Here is an 18,567-nt window from a genome sequence, read left to right as displayed (position 1 = left end):
AGAGCATGAGGGGAGAGCTGGAGGAGAGGAAGAGGGGGGAACGAATGAAGGAAAGCCTGCCCTGAGGGCTTTAAGAAAAGAGACCGAGAAAGATCCCAATCCTCTATTCTTAGGATTCCCAGCAGTAAGTCCCTTTAAAACGCTAAATTAGTTTAGGGTTGGTGTATGTAGGCATCACATACAAGAAATGAACCATGGCTTTAATACAAATATAAACAAAAACATGGTTTCTACAGTTAAATGACAGCAGTGACCACAAATTAACAATTGTTTACCATAGTTTCACCACGGTATTTGCAGTTAAACAGTGGTTATACAAAGCACGGTCACTTTTTCTATAACACCATAGTTGATCACACACAAACAGAAAACTAAGACCAAAGCAAAAAAGCTAAACCAAAAAAGCAGGTATACCATATTAAATATATTAATATTAATTTATATTAATTATATAAAAATGCTTGAGATTTTTACAAATAAATGATTTGTAGCATGATGTAAAAACTTTTTTTTTAAATAAATTGAAACAGCCACTGGATAATTCAAAATTGTAAATTGCAGGGCATGCTAAAGTTCAGGGTACGACGGAGAAAACTGACAGCGGCAAACAGAAAAGCAGAAACATCAAACATATCTCCTTTGAAACCAGAAACCCACATTACCATCACCAAAACAAAACCAAACTCGAACCGTCAAACAAACTCAAATCTGATACCTGCTAACAAAATGAGGCTGAACGTGAAAATATGCTTCTAAAAATGGCAACATACTGGACAAAACCAATTTTATTTGAGTTATAGAATGATGGGATTGTGATGACAACTAACAGACCGTGTTTACATTTCTGGCGTTGCGTGGAGCCAGTGGAAGGGTTTGGCAGAGCTCTCCATATCCCGCGGCACGTTCAACTTCGCGGCTTACGCAGGGCTCATTTTCACAGCGGGCCCTGGTCACTTCAAAGCACCACGGAAAGGTCACGCATTCCAGTAAAGGGGACCGTCCGGCAGGCATCGCTGCCCCCGCTGACCAAAAGCACACGCCATGAGCATGCACGCAGTCACATGAATTTTACCTTGTGCCAAAATAACACACGTGTGTGATCCGTTTTGTGGAAACTGTGGTACGTTTTTAGTGCTCGCTGCAGAAAGCATATGATTGAAAATATATTCCTTCCTTTTATTCTGAGCCAGCTTTCACTCCTGCTTGGTTATTTTTGGCATAAAATCTCTTGACCGACTACAGGCTTACATGCACAATGCAATGCATATTTGGGTACTTTAAATGCACTGCAGGTTACTTTCAATGAGAGTTCATGTTGAATGCACGAACGACAAAAAAACGAAAACATCGTAGCAACCATGGCAAGGAAAATTGCGGACAAGCATCACACAAGAGAATTTCGTTAAGATGACTTTAAATCAGAAAAATTACGGTGAGAGGGTTGACACATTCCGAACAGTTGACTTGACTTTTAAGGATGGGATTTGCCTGCCCCGTGCAGTTTTGCCAGCACATTCACACAGGTATGCGCCGTGCGAATGAACGTCACTCTGGATTTGGGAGGAACTAGCATAGAGAGTAGAATGAACCCTGTGGGGGTCCCTGTGATGGAGGGGTGCAACAATCCACTCCCTCCCGTTCCATCTCTGCAGGCCTAGAGTATCAGGTTAATATTTGATTAAAACGTTGACGCGGCATTGCACGCATGTAAGCGCTCGAGAATGTACGAAGCTCACCTGCAAAATAAGACGAAGGGGGCGGCAGTGAACGGAGCTACTTCAGATGTCGGGTAGTGACCTAGTTTCACACTCGCTGCAACAAAGCCAGAGCTTCGCAGCCCAGAGTTGAGGATTGAGAGAGAAAAGAAGGCAGAGCAGGGGGGAGGGTGAGACAGAGACATCGATAGAAAGCTCATTTACATAGCAGAAGATGTGGCTTTGTGCTCCAAACGCTACATAAACATCGGCATGGCACGAGAACATAAGGGTCTCTGTTACAATATAACATCTGCATCTTATTTCGATCGTGTTAACCATCACAGCAATTTGCCTGTGACCCCTCTGTGAGACCTCAAATAAAACGGAGCAAACCAACGAGCAAACTTGTCAAAAAAGTTCTTCGTGAACTAGATTCTGAAGAAAACGGGTATGTGCAGAACAGGGTAGCGTGATTTGTTTCTAGGATGTTGTATGATGTGGGCAAAAAAGTCGTTTCAATATGAAAGATTAAAGATGTTCACAAGATGTCACTGTTTTATTATTTCACTCCAAAAAAATGCAGGATTATTTTCAACCCAGCGCCGGTTCAAAGAAAAAACATTGGGTTCTAAATCAACCAATGCTGGGTTGTTTTAACCTATGGCTGGGTCAGATATACACATTTTTGGGGTTAATTTAACACAACGGATGGGTTTATTTTTTTTTTCGTAAAATAGTAACGTTTTTGCTTAAGAATGTGATGGTTGAAAATATCCCAGAAAGCGTTATGCTTAGTAAAGCCTTTCTAGCATCCAAATCCCGCCTGTCAGTAAAAGCAGCCAATTATCAATTGTTAAAAACGGATGATTCTCTGGGAGTGTGCCTTTGTATGTCGTGAAGCTGAAATGTTTTATTTTTGTGCATTTTGAGCTTCAGAAAATAAATGTATGGTACAGCCAGGTTTAATATTCGGTCCAAAAAGTTTTGTTAAGTTACGACCATAGCAAACAATTTCAGAGATACCAGACGTCCCACCCTCACATTGATAGGAATTTGTGTTTTATGACTGAAATACCTGCCTGGAGGTCTTGCAAATTTGGCCGCCGAGTGGGATGACTTTCCTGAAAGGGATTTTGGTGTTGCTTTGCAGTTACTTTTGTTTAGGAGGTTGTTCATGTGACCAAAAGAAAGAGCCCAAATATATACGAGATGCTTCATCCAAACAAACCAGTTGGAATTGATATGTACCTAAAGTTCTTATTGATGTGTCAATATCACAACAAATATATCAGAAAAAACAGTATGCTATGCCAAGAAAAAGCAGTGTTGCTAATTCTTTGTGGTGTCGCTAGCATTACATAAATAGCAAACTTCATCTTTATAGAAAATCCAATATATCTCAAAGACCACAAACCACTGAATCAAAATCTTGTGTAAAGATGATTCATTATTTAAGAATATGACTCAATAAGCCTACAGGATCAATTGTAACAACCCTGCTCTTCTTTGTCACACAGCTTTTGTCTCATTGCTTTGTTTGTAGGTAGGACAAACCGCATCACGAACAAACATCTCGAATAAAATCTGGCCTTCCCACATTGTTAAGGAATTAGCTAGTTAACCTCAATACAACTGCTCTTCAATTTACCGTCAGCCGTCGAAAACCTTCAGCCTGAGAACGCACACACCCGCACAATAATCCCCCGGAGAACAAAATGACTTCTCTCGGCCCACGCATGAGTAGGGGAACACTTCAACAAGCCCTCAAGAGCTGGATCAGACACAGGACGGGCACCTCCCACCCCCATTCGATACTTTTGAAGGAGTTTTTGTGACTATTGTCCCGGCTACAGCAAACAAAACATCGGCTGTGTTCAAACAAGGCTAGACGGTGCGGCGGGGTATGTAAACGTGCACAAGGCCTTTGTTTTGCCCGACTCTGTGTGATTTAACTCAGAGATAATGGGACAGGAGAGGGAACAGGTCCAAGATCTGGTCTGACGAAAAGAAACGTGGCTTTTGTTTGATAAAGATTTATAAAATTTGCCTAACCCTGTGTCCACTGAGCAAAGGGTTGGGATTTCATTCTTGTGCTTTGTCCATTAAATGTCCTTAGATAAATGGAAATGTAAATAAAGATGACGTGCTCTGCTGACAGTATTGCAAAGTAATTCTGAATCGATGTTCAAACCCGAAATGAGATCATGTAATCGTTACATCAAGAGGGTGCGGACAAAGAGTAAGGAAGGTAACTATCCATCAACATTTCTGAAATATGTTCAAATCTTTGAAATGAATCATCTTTGAAATAATTCCTGTACGAAATCTATAATGTTTGCCAAACATCTAAAAATGGGGGAACAATACACAGGTACAACTGTTAGTCAATGCCAATCAAAACCATCCAAAATCTCCTTTCAAAAAATTATGTAAATTCTGTTCATTAACCCTCATGTTGTTCAAATCCTATATATGATCTTTTTTTCTGTGGAACACAAAATAAGATATTATAAGAAAGTAGTCCACAGAATCAAAGTCAATGGGGGTCAATGTTGTTTGGTTACCATCGTTCTTCAAAATAACTTCTTTTGAATTCTGCAGAAGATAGAAAGTCATACAGGTTTAGAGATGCAACGATTATAGATTTTGTTGGTACGATTTTAGTCTGAGGAATAATCACAGTTACACAATTATGACGATTATTATGCTTACATTAATTTCTATATTTTTACTGGCCCTGACAAAAATGTTACTTGCCCGCCACAAAAAGTAATAAATTAATAATAATGTCTTTTGATCAGTTTTACCCATGCAATCTTAATAATAAGCTCATAATACCATAAAACTATTAGCCTCACTCTAATAATAAAAGTCAATCAGTTAGTAATAAACTTAGAACAAATTATCCAATTATGAGCAATAGCACAATTAAATGTAAGCAAACACACAAATAAAATTATCAGGGCTTTTTAGGCGTTTCAGGTTGGTCTAACTGTGGTTATCAGGTACAGTAACTGAATAAAGGGATCACATTTTAAATATCACAAATATGGATCAAACCATAATAAAGTTATTAAAGTTGATCAGTCAGGAGCAGCGAGTCGGTTTTGTCTTCGCTTTTTGTTGTTTGACGAGCATTAAAACAGATACATTTGTTATGCTGCTGTCCCTTTAAGAGCAAGCGGATCACACGTTATTTCCCTCCACTGTTTTCATTTACAGCAAACTATAAAGGATTTATCAACGTGATATAGAGCCTTTTCTCGAAATATAACATAAAATAAGTTGAATTGGTTCAACTTGCGTCAGGAGTAAACTTTGAGTTTTAGCTTGTGCATACAGAATGTCCGCATCCTGTGAGCTGTCCTCGACGCGACGCTTCTTGTGCTAACTTAGATGCTGCTTTGTTTGTTTACATTGCAATGAAAGCCCAATGGTCACCGCTACGGCCTTGATAGTGAATGTACAAGTAAGATAGGCTGTTTGGTGTCTCTGCCATAGTTGATCTAGTGTGGGTCGTGGCCTCCGTGTGTCTGAGAAGCATGGCTCTTTAAACTGGTGTAACTTTGTTTTCATTTTGTGTAAGTTGCAACGTTCCGTTCCGTGAAATAGAAACATGCGGTGTAACGGAGCCTTTACGATTAATTAACCGTGACGTTTTTAAGCATGGTTAATAAATGAACCTCGGTAGATTGCCTTGCCTTGCATCCCTATACAGGTTTGGAGTGACATGAGGGCGAATAAATGATGAAAGGATTTAATGGACAATGCATGGTCAACTTTGCTTGTTGTATAAAATGCTAACACATGCTAGATCATTTGTAATCTAGTTTCAAAACCTCTCTGTAAAAGTGTCCCAGTCCTTTCCCAAATCTCGCCTCAGCCCACGTTCACGACTCTAGACACAACATTGCACGGGCCCGCCCTCAGCGCTCTGGGTCTGAACAAAGCTGTAAATTTAATATCCTTATTACATGTGCACTTCCTTTGAGAGTCAAAGATGAAGTTAATAACTGTACGAGAGGCAGGGAGAAGACTGTATGTGGCACAAAGGCAGAGACGAACAAATGCATTCTTGCGTAGGATTTTTACAGGTTTCATCATCTAGCATCAAACAAGCGAGCGAGGTAAACAAAGTCCTGCTCTCCTCAGGTCTGACATCAGCACCAATAGAGAGCGAGAGACACTCTGGGAGTGCTTGGATGAATAATAGCGGATCCTAAAAATACAGCACAGAGCAAACCCCTTTTAGAGTCCATTTGGATATGCAGCCTCATATCTGATCCTCCGTACATCTGTGAAGGGCCCTTCAGTGATAAATGAACGCACTCCACATGGGTTCAAATCAATTAGTGATAGCGAAAAAACATCACAATGCAGGCCTGTGGAGATCTGTAACTGCCGCGCCGAATGCCAGATTCAGAGATGAAAGATCAGATCAAAGGGGCAGAGCAGTCAATTTGTTTGATGAACCATATTAACAATAGCCTGACATGACAGTGTACTCGTAATGGCTGCGGCTTACGTAGTTTGTGCAAACCGTGGTAAATATTAGTAGATTGATCAAGCAAGATGATGATTTCTGAGAAAGTCTCACATAAAATAATTTCAGCAATTTGGCATACGTGTTATTTGTCTACTTTAAATTAGAATCAAAAGACATTTAATATTGTTTAAAGCTTCAATCAGTAACGGCGACAGGCTCTCTATCGCCATCTCAGTTAGAAACATAAACCTGCAGGTTTTCTTCAAAATTACATTAGTTGTAAAATCATGCTTAAAACATCCATTTATAATTTAAGAATACTGCTAAACATGACTGCACAATAATGTTTTTTTTTCAACGTCACAATACACCGATACCGACAAATACAGTGATATTAAACATTCGGATTACCAATTTCCGCTTTTCCACAGCATGGTACCGTTAGGTTTAGTACGACTCTGCTCGGCCCAGCTCATTTCACTTCGGCTCACGTTTCGTTTCTACAGCAGTTTAGTAGCAAGTCAAAGTGGGTGGAGATTATAAACTTATAATCGTTGTTGCGTCACCACTACTGCTGTAGCATCACGGTGAACACCACAAACACAAGCACAACATAGGAGTAATGGAGCATATCATTGGCGGATAGCAGCAAAACAAAATACTGCTAATACAAGAGAGTTTGGAAAATCTTACAGCAAAGAGCAGACAGCGATCATTTGGTTTGCTCGACGGCACAAGAGGGTAAGCTACGGTAGCATTTAGCATTGTGTTGAGGGTCTCAATCTCTGTACTACCATCACGAAGCATATAACGAAATCCAAATATTACGTATTAAAATGTGTATTCATGTGTTACTGGTAATGATTCTCTCCGCCCAATCAGTGATCTGTGTGTAAACACGTCACATTTTGGTATCGGCACAGTATGCTTGGAACCTGAACCGAGGTGGTACTAAAAAAAGTGTCAGGTACTAGGTACTGTACCCAGTGGAAAACCCCCCAAAAGTCCCGTGCCGTGCCGTGGTTTGCATTGAAAAAGCAGCATACGTATGATAATATCGTAAAGAATTCACAACAGTTACAAACCACAAACTTGGCCAGACAGAAGAAAAAAAATAAACAGAATTAAAGAATTTGACTGAATACATTATTAATTTGTTTTAAAAAAAACATGATATTAGATAATATATAAATAAAAAGATAATAGTTTTAAAGTGAATGCCACGATAACCATGAAGTTTAAACCTGATATTGTGACAGCCCTATTTTTAACCTAAAAAAAAAAGTTACAGATACCAGCTGAATATAGACATTGCATCCCTATTGGCCACGCTGCTACACATGTATTAAAATCAGCCAATGAAATACTCAACATTAGTTGACCACGTGTGTGTGTTTTTATCTACATGCTAAGTAACTGTGTATCTTGCACAAACGCAACACCTGGGATGGAATCGTTCCATGTTACAGTCTCATGTGGTTATTTGTGAGGGGGTGGATAGGGGCGTGCTGGGGGTGTTGAGGGGGCAGAACCGGGCACACGCTCTGTGACAATAGAGGGGCCTCGTTAGCTCCGGAGCAATCCCACCGCCTACGCCACCAAAACATTGCCGGCATAAATATGGGGACATCTGCAAGGGTAATCACTGCATTGTGCTCCCATTTTCTGCTCTGCTGGACGGCAACAGGACAGCCTGCTTTTCAACACCACCTCCCCACCCTCTGCCCCTCCCGTCCCTGCCCGGGCTCCCCTTTATCGCGGCGCGTCTCCGTTTCTGAGGTCAGAGTCCCTCAGATAACCCGCTGAGGCTTGCGTGGAATTGCACATAATTACTCCCGGGAGCTGATCGATTTTGACCCGAAAAGGGCAACAACAAAAAAACACCTTTAACTTCCTGTTGCCCAGTCTTTGTTACTTTCGAAGTTCCCTCATTCTCTCTCTGTCTTTTCCTTTAACACACACACATGCGTGCGCATGCAAAACAACCCCCCTAATTCACTCACTCACTCCCTCTCTCGCTCGCTCACTTTCTCTCTCCAGTGCTCACGAAAGAAAGCCAAGACTCTTCATCTAGCAGGAGGCAGAAGGCTTTGAAGAGATCAAAGCCAAGGCCGCGAGCAGTTGTGCGCCCTGGGAATACGCCGTAGCTCTCTGCTCCACAGCCCTCGTTTTCCAGCGTCATGTCGGATTGCAGCTGGATTGCATTTCGCCAGTTTTCTTAATGCTCTTGGTTTTGACTTTGACATCACTGATCCCCCCCAACACACACACGCACGCACGCACACCTTTATACAAGAGAGTGACGAAAAGAAAGCCACAAAGAAAGAAACATGGAAAAAGGAAGAAGTTAAAAAGGGAGAACGAGAGATTGACAGAGTGTTTTTTTATTTTCACGACTACATAATTGGGCAGTTCAAAGGCGGGCGAGAAAAGAGAGCATTTGTTTTCAATTCTGCGGCAGATATGAAAGGAGCGACAAACTTTTATGAGTTTCCCCAAAAATTAAAGACAGGCTCTTTTCTCATTCAAAGAACAGGGTGTTTTTTATGGCCGGGACCACACAAAAAGCGCTGATAGCCAAGCTCCCCCACAAATTCTGTCCTCTGTAAGCATAAGTTGAATGACTAAGAATAAGAGGGAAAAAAAAGAGAACAACAGTGCGTAAGACAGAGAGCAAAAGGATGGAATCAAAGAGATGGTTTGATGTGCCCCACAGAAGGAGTCTGCATTCGTGTAACCATTAAACAGCCTAACTAATAAAGCCTGGTGGCGAGCCATCTTTTGTACTGCAACTCAGAGAAGCCCTTTCCCAAACTCCTACACCAGGGAGCATGAATATTTCAGCCCTGTCTGATCCATGGAGCATGTGAAGCTTCTTCACACCCCACACACACAAACAGCCCGGCAGAAAATAATGAGCTTGAAAAAAGTGGCACAACCTAGTGGCACATAGGCTCTGTTGTTCAGCTCGGAACAAGTGCAAATGAAGTTCATCGCAGAGCTTAATGTAAACACAGAAAGCTTTTGCATCATCGAGGGCCTTTTGAGACAACAACGGTTTGACGACACAGTCAATGGGTCTCATTCATTAAACACGAGCAGAACATTTTTTGTGTTAATCGTTCGTAAAGTCTATTTGACATAAATTTCCGGTATCAAAATGTTAGTTAGTACGAAAGAAATGTACAGCTACGACATGTAAATGGTGCGCACAACATTCAAACGTTCTGTATTCCTTGTTTAGACAACTAATGACAGCTCTATTTGATGCACTGTGAGTCATAATGACATTTCACGAGGTCTTTGGTCCGGTCTTTTTCATTTTTTTAACTTTGGGAAAAACGCAGAGCTCATCACTGTCCTTTTTTTGCACAGCTGTCCAACCACAGTGGAGGAGAGGCGGGACAAACACTACATTGAACAACCATCATACATAACAATGGAGAAGTTAACATTGCTGTATTTTTATAACGACCGATTCAGTAATATTGTTTAAAATAAGCCACTAGTAACATAAGACTGTCATGGATATTCCAAATAGCAGGAAACAACACGTCTCCGGAAAAACGCGAAGTGATGACCAGCTGGCCATTTTCAGAAGACACAGTTTGGTGGACAAGGTTTAATTGATTTATTCATTAATAAGCATATAGCCTATTATGCATTTATGCAATTATGTTGCCAAACCAGAGAATGAAGACCAGAGGCTTCCAGCATTTCTAGATACGCAATTTGCGTAGCTGTAGTGCAGAGGCGGAGATTATGCTAATTGTGGATGAGCGTGCATGCGCGCACTGTTTACGAGAGATTGGAATTTATTAACAAACACACATTTCACCATCACATCTGACGTTTACAGTATTTGTATTTGTGAGTATTTGTGAATCCGGAGGAAAGTTTTCAGGTAACGTTTTACGCGCAAATGACTCGACATTTACACATTCATTTACATATTTTTCATGATGAGGCCCAATGTGACTATGTTTGCATTCGTACAACATAAATAATAACCCATTTAACATTGAATTAACATTAAATCTAATCATCTTCGGTATCTGCTGATATTAGCAGAAATCCAAACTTCCAATTTTCACTCACACCGTAGAAGTAAGTTACAGTGATTTTACCATGTATGCAGCTTCACAACACGTGTTCAAATTCTAGATCCCTCAGGACAAAACAAGCTTCAGACAACAGGGGACGAGAACAAAGTAAATTTAACAACAAACGTTCAATAAAAGGAGTGAGAAACCAATAAGGATAAGCAACCTAAATTGGGAAGAACGCGACGTCTGCCACTTTGTCAAAATAAACTCGGACCGCTGGAGGGTGCCTGAGGTCACAGCTGGACCTGGAGACATAATATGCAATGGAGTGATGACAACTGTGGCGCGAAGACAAAACACAACAGTGCATTTCACTTGCATCTGGCCTCGGGATACCCTCAACAGGTGCTGCAGTATAGCAGAGCATTAAAGGGATAGTTCACCACAAAATGTTTTTATTTTTTACCCTCACATAGACTTTTTTCTGCAGAACAAAAGAGGAGACATTTTGAAGAACGTTGGTTCCCAAAAAACTTTTTTTCAAAACCACAGACGTTTCTCCAAATATCTTATTCTCGTGTTCCACAGAAGAACATGTCATATACAGGTTTTGAGCAGTATGAGGGTAAATAAATGATCACAGAACTTTTATTTTTTGGATATTTATCCGTATTAGAAGAATTATAAAAAACTAAAGAGCACATTTATACTCTAATTTTCCATAAGATTGCATACTTGATTCAAATATATCAAAATCCATGTGCTACGAAACGCTGACAGAAGATAAATAAACACTGTCATTGCTTGTACACACAGGATGGAGAAATACAGTTTAATCATCCTTTCATGGACATCTCAATCTACTAATTTTATGCTTCTGACACAAAGTCATTCTAATGGCCATCGAGTCGCTAATGAGATTAAAAATCGCAAAGTTCATGCTTTGCTGGTGGATTGCTTAACGCTGTCAAAGCCTTTTAAAAGACCTAATAACACTGCCAGCGTTTTTCGTCGTAAATCCAGCACATGGATTCAATATGGCTGTGGTTAGTGGTCGATGTAAACAGAGTATCAATAGCCCTCTGTGTTAAAACCCTGGGTCTGCACCAGTACACTTCAAAGGGATGTGGGATGCCGAAACGTGCGAGGTCTAGGCCAAGCCCGCTTCTCAGACCTGCACAGCATTTGATACGGCTACTTGCTTGCCCCTTATCGCCCATGTGTGGAGTTGAAAGACACAAAGTTAAATGGTAAAGGTATGCGCTATTAGCATTAGGGGCCATATGGGTGGAACACTGGTCATGATGTTAACTAGGTCGATTTCGGATGTCGTCATCAGAGCGATAGCATCAATTGCGATCGAATTGTTGGCATCACATTAAAAAAAAAATCACACAAAAGGAGGGAAATATGAAGTCGCATGGCCACAAAATATTGCGCAACTACAAGGTGTAAGGCCTGCTGGGAAATGTGGTTTACTTAAATGCAGCTGATTGGGAGTAGGAGACCCAGCTGCGTAAAATCTCTTTAGGTAAAGCCAGGGTTTGGGGGGGTTTGCGATTCCATGGCGTGTCCACGGCAAGCAGAAGATCCGTCACATACCACATCAAAGCAGAGTGGATGTGGGACTGAGAGTGTGTATCTCGGGGTGGTTCTTTCTCAGTCTCGCTGCCAGAGGCCAATCCAAGTGGAGAAAAACAGAACATGGACAGCAGATCTTCCACATGCACTACAGTAGCTGTCGAGTATTATGAGAGCTCGCTCACAAATCAAAACAATACAGAAGTCACAAGAGGTTAACCTTAAAACCTTGCTAGAAAAAAAGCTGTTTCCATCACTTGAATTAACGATAATTATTTGTACAGCTTTTTTTAAATCATTAGCCTATTTTCCACCCTTTACATAATTTTAATGTCCATTTTTTAAATGTTTAACTGCTTTTGTTCACAGTAAGCAAGTACAATTTGTTAATTAAATCAAAGAGATGTTGGAAACACGTCACAATAAAGGGATTGTTCACCCAAAAACGAAAATTCTGTCTGTCTGAATAACCCCCTCTTCAAGATGTTACACACCTGTATAAATTTATTTGTTCTGCAGAACTCAAAGAACCATATTAAGAAAACATTTGGCAACTGAGATTTCTGTGGATTCATTGACTACTATAGTAGAAAAATGTAAGAACTGTTTGTTCAATCCCCTGGGATCGAACCCACGACCTCGCAATGATCTACAGGAAAGCACATTTTATTTATACAGTGCTTTTGACAATGTAGCATTGTTTTAAAGCAGCTTGACAGAAATGCACATAAAAAGGATGAATAAATGCTGAAACACTATATAGACATTGTTTGTTTGCTAATGCATCTACTAATGTTAACAAATACAAACTTTTCGTTAAACGCACTAAACCTTATTTTAGATAAAATAATTTTGAAGATATTTGTTTTCATACACATTGGAAATCATCACTGATTGTACAAAAACAAGTTTTCCACAACAGGGAGAAATCCATCTATCAATAAAATATAAGCTTTGCCTCACATGTCCTGTCCTGCTGAAAGTTCAATCTGAAACCTATTGGACACGCCTTAAATTAATTCAATTTCGGTTTAAAAACGCCTTTAGATTGATCAAATTTTATATATTTAAGCATCTTTGTAAGATCACCTGAACAAACGTGTTAACTTGCGTGTCAAACATATGGTGTTCATGACAAATATATATATATATATATATATAGATATGATGTAATCCAAGACCCAATCACATCAATTCTCTTCCTGATGAAAGAGAGACAAATATAAACAGAACTACACGAAAAGTCCTACTCCTAAAGAAAAGGAGGGAAGTCGTTTCAAAAGGAGGAAATTCCTAGGTTGTCCTATTCCCAATTCACTATTTCATACAAATTTAAATTTTGGCGTTTCAAAGCTTCAGGCACTAAAGACAATGCAGTTCCACTGTTTACCTGGAAACATTATCTGCTGACCCCGAGTTAGCCATCTCAAAGGAACCATGGATGCCATTTCCAGATGTCGCCCATCAGACATCAGATAGGCTTTACATTACAGCAACATGTACAGCTTTAATGGATCACTGGTGCCGTGATGCCAACGGTCACACGTGTCAATACAGTTGACCCATGGGATTGTAGTCACACAGCCGGTGTTTTACCAGGGTGCATTGCCAAAAAGATCTTGGAATGATACTAGGCATTGGAATGTCATGGCCAATGGAAATCAATCCAAACTATGGGGGGATGAAAGGGGGGTGGGGAGAAAAAAGAAGATGCCTCTGATCTCGCTGAAAACCGATCCCAGACTTTGGAGATACTGTGTCCGAATATTTGAGCCACCTCAAAGGAGAGAGAGACACATAGAGGTTGGATAGGAAATGGATTTGGCATGATTGTGCTTTTACTGCATACAGAGTGAAGTGAATAGCCGCATATTCTGCAACACCTCTGCAAAATCATTGTCAAGCGAATATAAAATGGGGGATTTTTAAATGTACTTGCAGAGTAATGGTTTTAAACCCCAAAGGATATACAAGGATGCTTCGGTCACACAACCTTGCTGAGCCAAAGCTATTTTTGTGTTTAGAAATAATCTGAGGAAAACTAAACAGCCTTGTGTAACAAAGCAGCCTGGATCTAAATCCCTTCCAATGTTGAAATGTAAACTTTTTGCTAACTGCTTTGTTAAAAAACGAAACCAAATCCAATGCATCCGCATGCAACTATAAACAGCTCATCAAAATGTCTAAATTAAACTATGTCAATGACAGAATCATCTTGAGTTCAATGTCCATTAACACAGTGGCGAAACGAAGACAAACCAAACCGTAATCTCCCAGTCGCAAGCTGAGACAGGAGCTGTGCAAACAATGGATGAGATGAGCTCAGCTGAGAAAGCTCGCTCTCTTTTTCTGGGCTCACAGACTGCCCGCAGCGGCCGCCTTTTCCAGGCACCAGTCAACTGGCAAACGGGGAATCTTCAACACACAAAAAAACTACCAAACAGGATTAGAGGGGACAGCTGCTAGCATATCCACCATCTTTTATTTTCTATCCATCCCACCCCCCACCAGCGGTCGATTTATAGAATCACTGCGACGGGGACAGATGCACGGCGAAGACGCACGAAAATATACACCCAACGTCTGTCACTAACTTCTGTGTTCTGACTCTCTTCAAAGCAACCATCCAAACAACAGTTATAATTTCTTTCTTCGTATTCCACAGTGGAACGTATAGATGATATAAGAAATGCACCTCAACGAAGTCGCACAGATATGGGTCACAACATTAGTCACGGTCACGCTGCCAATTGATCACTAACATCATAACTCGGAGCTGTACGTGATTACAGAAGACGAAAATGTTTTGGAAAAACTGTCATTTATGGTTCTTTAAGAGGTGATATCTTTGTTTGAAAAAACAGGGCTGAAGAGTGAACAGGTAAGACTTACCATTCTGGGAATGGGAGGCGAGAGAGAGCCGTTGTTCATATAATGATCATTGTTCATATTTGTCATCATGATGTATCCTGGGTAACTTGGATACGGATTTCCTTTGCAGTACATGTCTTGGAGTTTGCCTGAAAGAGATGACAAGATCACTTTAATTGTTGATTTAAATTATACTCCGCTATTGCATTTGTGATAATGTCATGCAAAAATAGTTTGCATGAGTTTTGCATGTAGCCCGTTAACATTCACTTCTAGTTTCACATTTGTGCATTCAACAGATGAGATGAGCTTATTTATTTTTTTACAGTATGTGCAAACGGCGGGTCTCAAACTCATGACCTGAGCACTGTTAGTATCATGCTCTACCAGCTGAACTACAGAAAAAGTCCCTTTGTGCCAATCAACAACAATTAACAGAAAACAGCACCAGACCTACTTTTTTTAATGTAAGATGCCCAAACCAAACAGGAAAGCCTGCCGTTTCTCACAGTATCTAAAACAGGGGGAGTCGTTCTGAAGCCAGCGGAGTGTTTGGCAGAACATTTGCATCCTAATTCACAGCGAGCGGAGAACAATGGGACGAAGACAATCAAGTCACTTCACTGTGACACTAGCACCCTGCCCGGCGTAAAAAAAAAAAGACCCGGGTGCAAACAGAGATCAAATGAACTCCGGCCATCACAGCAACATGCTGCCCCTGACAATAGCGTCCCAGACGGTGTGTTTGGATACCGGAGTGTAACAGGAAGATAGGGCAATTCCCAGTATCCCTGGCACGTGTCACTACGTGTCAAATACAAACAGAGCGAGGAATGCCAAATAATGTTACACCAAGATGTTACATAAAGAATGTTAAAAGAGCCAATAAAACACATCAACACATCAAAATAATGTGACTTATTTGGTTTGAAAAAAATGAACGTTGTCATAAAAAACAAATATGGACAGAAACTTTCATTGAAAAAAGGAAACACAAGCCATATTTTACAACTAGAAACTGTCTACTATGCAAGAATAACAACGGCATGACTTTGTAGAGCATGTCACTAAAAATTCATTGGCACCACTGAATGTATTTAGTCTGAACTGAATTAACAACATAACACACATTTTCATACCACTTACCATCATCCGGATGGTCCCTGTGCTTCTCATAAGAGTCTGGTGGTATTTGGGACTGTCTAGCTGCCTGTTCAAAAATGTAGAAGACAGATATTAACAGCTTATTTTCTGATGTAATTGTCACTGTTGAAACACACAAAGGGAATAGCAAAATATATTTCCCAGCATTTTCTGTTCAACAAAGAAAGTTCAATCAAATGTTAACAAGAAAGGGCCCGTTTTGATTTCATTTTTCATTGGCAGAAAGCATCCATACAGACAAACACAGCGACTGTCTGGTGTGGTGACCAAAAACGTGAACATAAAATAAAAGCTTTGCAACTATTCTTGTTTCCCCTGCATTATGAATCAGAGGTGCGTAGAAATAAACTCCATTTGGAGTTCAGCTCCCTCAGGGCGCCTTCCAACAGAGTCTGAGATCTGAACCGCTTTCCCAATTAACATGCAGCCCGTCAGCTTGTTCTTAGGCATGCCATAATATAACCCTGCATGCTGTTGATGCCAGGGGGAAATACATTTCATTAACAAACGCACGTATTTTATTATTATTCCAATTCATTTAACTTGTTATAAACGACCTTGTAGTAATAGAAAAAAAATTGAATCGAGGAAAACTGAAGTGATATTAAATAAACGGAGATCACACAAAATACTAAGGCTGCATTTTAATTCTTAATTTCTTATTTAATATAACAACAATTAATAGACTACAATTTATTAGAAAGAAAACTCAAATATAAATCTGCACTTTCACTATTTAACTGAATATTACAATCAATTAAAATTGTGAATAGATGAACACGTGCGAATATCAGAAATATCGTATCCGTGCGTATGTCGCAGGTTTTCTTTTAATAAGAGTTTCTTTATTCATCCCTGCTAATATCTTATTGTATTTAACAAACCATTAATAGTAAAGTTAATTTAATACTAGTCTTTTTTGTAGATTAGTTTGGAATAACATGGCATTTTTATGATTAATAAAAACCACTGACAACACACCCCTGTGACTTACTCTTTCCTTGTTCACAAACAAAATAAGTTTGTTGTCGTCGACACGTGCAGCTCGAGACACGCCAACAGGGAAGAGGCGAAAACATCAACTTGCAACATGACTACGAATAATAAACACAAATCCCAACTTCTCAACAACTGCACATCGTGCGTCGTTCTGTCGATGCCCGGTAAAGTTTCCACGAGAGCTTCCCGTGTGTTTGATACTCACGTCGTGACTGTTGCTGTTTGGACTGATCTCTGACTCGTTGACCAGAGACGATTTGATCTCATCCAGGTCTCCCTCTTCTTCGGAGTGACAGATCTCCGCGAAGATCTGCTCCTTCTGCGGATCCCCCTCGTCTTTGAACGGGATCATTTCGTCGGTGGCGCAGAGCTCCGGGTCCCCGCCGCCTCCTCCGCCCGACAACTGCGGCATTTTTCGGGTGAATGAAAGTCCACCTCACCCTAAAAACGCCCAGAACGAAAGCGTGCCACAGAGGACCCTGTGTACTTTCAGCGTGCGCGCTCCTAACACGCGTGTACTTTCAGCGTTCGGCACACGGCAACGGGGTGCGCGTACTTGCGCGGTGAATCCAGGTGGGAAATACACAAATCGCCGGTCGGCTTTTAACGAGTGTCGAGGATAAATAGCAGCTCCTTCGGTGTACATAAAAAGAAACAATGACACAAGTTAAAGTTGGGTTGAATGTAGCGCAGTCTCGACTGTTTCCGTGGTTAAAAAAATAGAAAATAAAAAGTTGTATGTCATTCCCGTTTGTTTTGTTGAGTTGTAAAAGGTGTCCCTCTTCAGAAGTGAGCCCAGCAGAGACTGCGTGTAATGTTGAGCAGGAGAGAGTGTAGTGCTGTACTCCTCCCCCTGATCTCTGACTTGAGTATAAAGATGAAACACAAGCCGCCGCTGTGATTGACACCACACACACTGGCTCTCCCGACAAAAGTAAAGGGGGGATTTTAAACATATTTTACAAAGAATAGGCAGAGAGGTAAAAAGGTAGAAAACACTGAATCCACTATTGTCGTAAACGGGAAGGTTGGTGATCAGATAACCCAAACCATATTCTGTCAACGCTGTGATAGAATGTACTGCGTAAAATATAGAGGCGATTGTATTATTAAAGCATTATTTCAAACATTAAAATAGTACGAAAAAACGAAAACATTTAGTTACGTATTGACAGAAAATAACAACAATCAGCTGATACTCCAAGTGTTACATCGATCCGCTGTACGTTGGAAAATAAGATTCGTGCATTTACATTTTTGTCTTATTTGTTTACAGATGTAGTAGCTGTAATGGAGGATAAAATTCAGTTGGAAAAGATCCAGGTACTTGCTTGTGTATATGAAGGCAGGGGCGTGTTAAAATAATCACATTTTTGTTGTATTTTTCTTTACAAAACAGTGTGGTCTTGCAGTCTTGCATTGTCCTTAAATCCCTATTTTAAGTTACATTAATATAGGAATTCTTATTTTGATATCTTTTTTTGTTTTTAAATGTTTTTAATTTTATTAAAACGCTATATCATCTCATTTTAAATTCTATGAAAAAAGAAAAATACTGCATTTATACTACAAATTATTGAAGTAACACAATTGACCAAATAAGGACAAATTAAAACATTTTTAATCATATAAATGGGTTGTAAAATAAGAAAAATATTGCATTTATATTACGAACTATTAAAGTAACATCATTTACAAAATTAGGACAAATTAAAAAATGTTT

At 40.0% G+C, this 18,567-nt stretch overlaps 1 protein-coding gene across 3 annotated transcripts in view; it reads right to left on the bottom strand.

The window, feature by feature from the left end:
* lef1 (lymphoid enhancer-binding factor 1) overlaps positions 1 to 17,663 on the bottom strand; it is a 36,876-nt gene extending 19,213 nt beyond the window's left edge. For all 3 annotated transcript variants that reach the window (XM_056737562.1, XM_056737560.1, XM_056737561.1), the window contains exons 1-3: positions 17,050 to 17,663; positions 15,828 to 15,891; positions 14,703 to 14,830 (exon numbers count right to left, since the gene is read on the bottom strand). In XM_056737562.1, coding sequence (XP_056593540.1) covers positions 14,703 to 14,830; positions 15,828 to 15,891; positions 17,050 to 17,256 — 399 coding nt within the window. In that variant the 5' untranslated portion in view covers positions 17,257 to 17,663. The remainder of the gene's footprint in view (positions 1 to 14,702; positions 14,831 to 15,827; positions 15,892 to 17,049) is intronic.
* Between the last annotated feature and the right edge of the window lie 904 nt (positions 17,664 to 18,567).

This window comes from Triplophysa dalaica, chromosome 2 (assembly GCF_015846415.1).
Source record: "Triplophysa dalaica isolate WHDGS20190420 chromosome 2, ASM1584641v1, whole genome shotgun sequence".
Classification (NCBI taxonomy): Eukaryota; Metazoa; Chordata; class Actinopteri; order Cypriniformes; family Nemacheilidae; genus Triplophysa; species Triplophysa dalaica.
The sequence above is the reverse complement of the archived record's forward strand: the minus strand, read 5'-3'. Positions and strand labels throughout refer to the sequence as shown.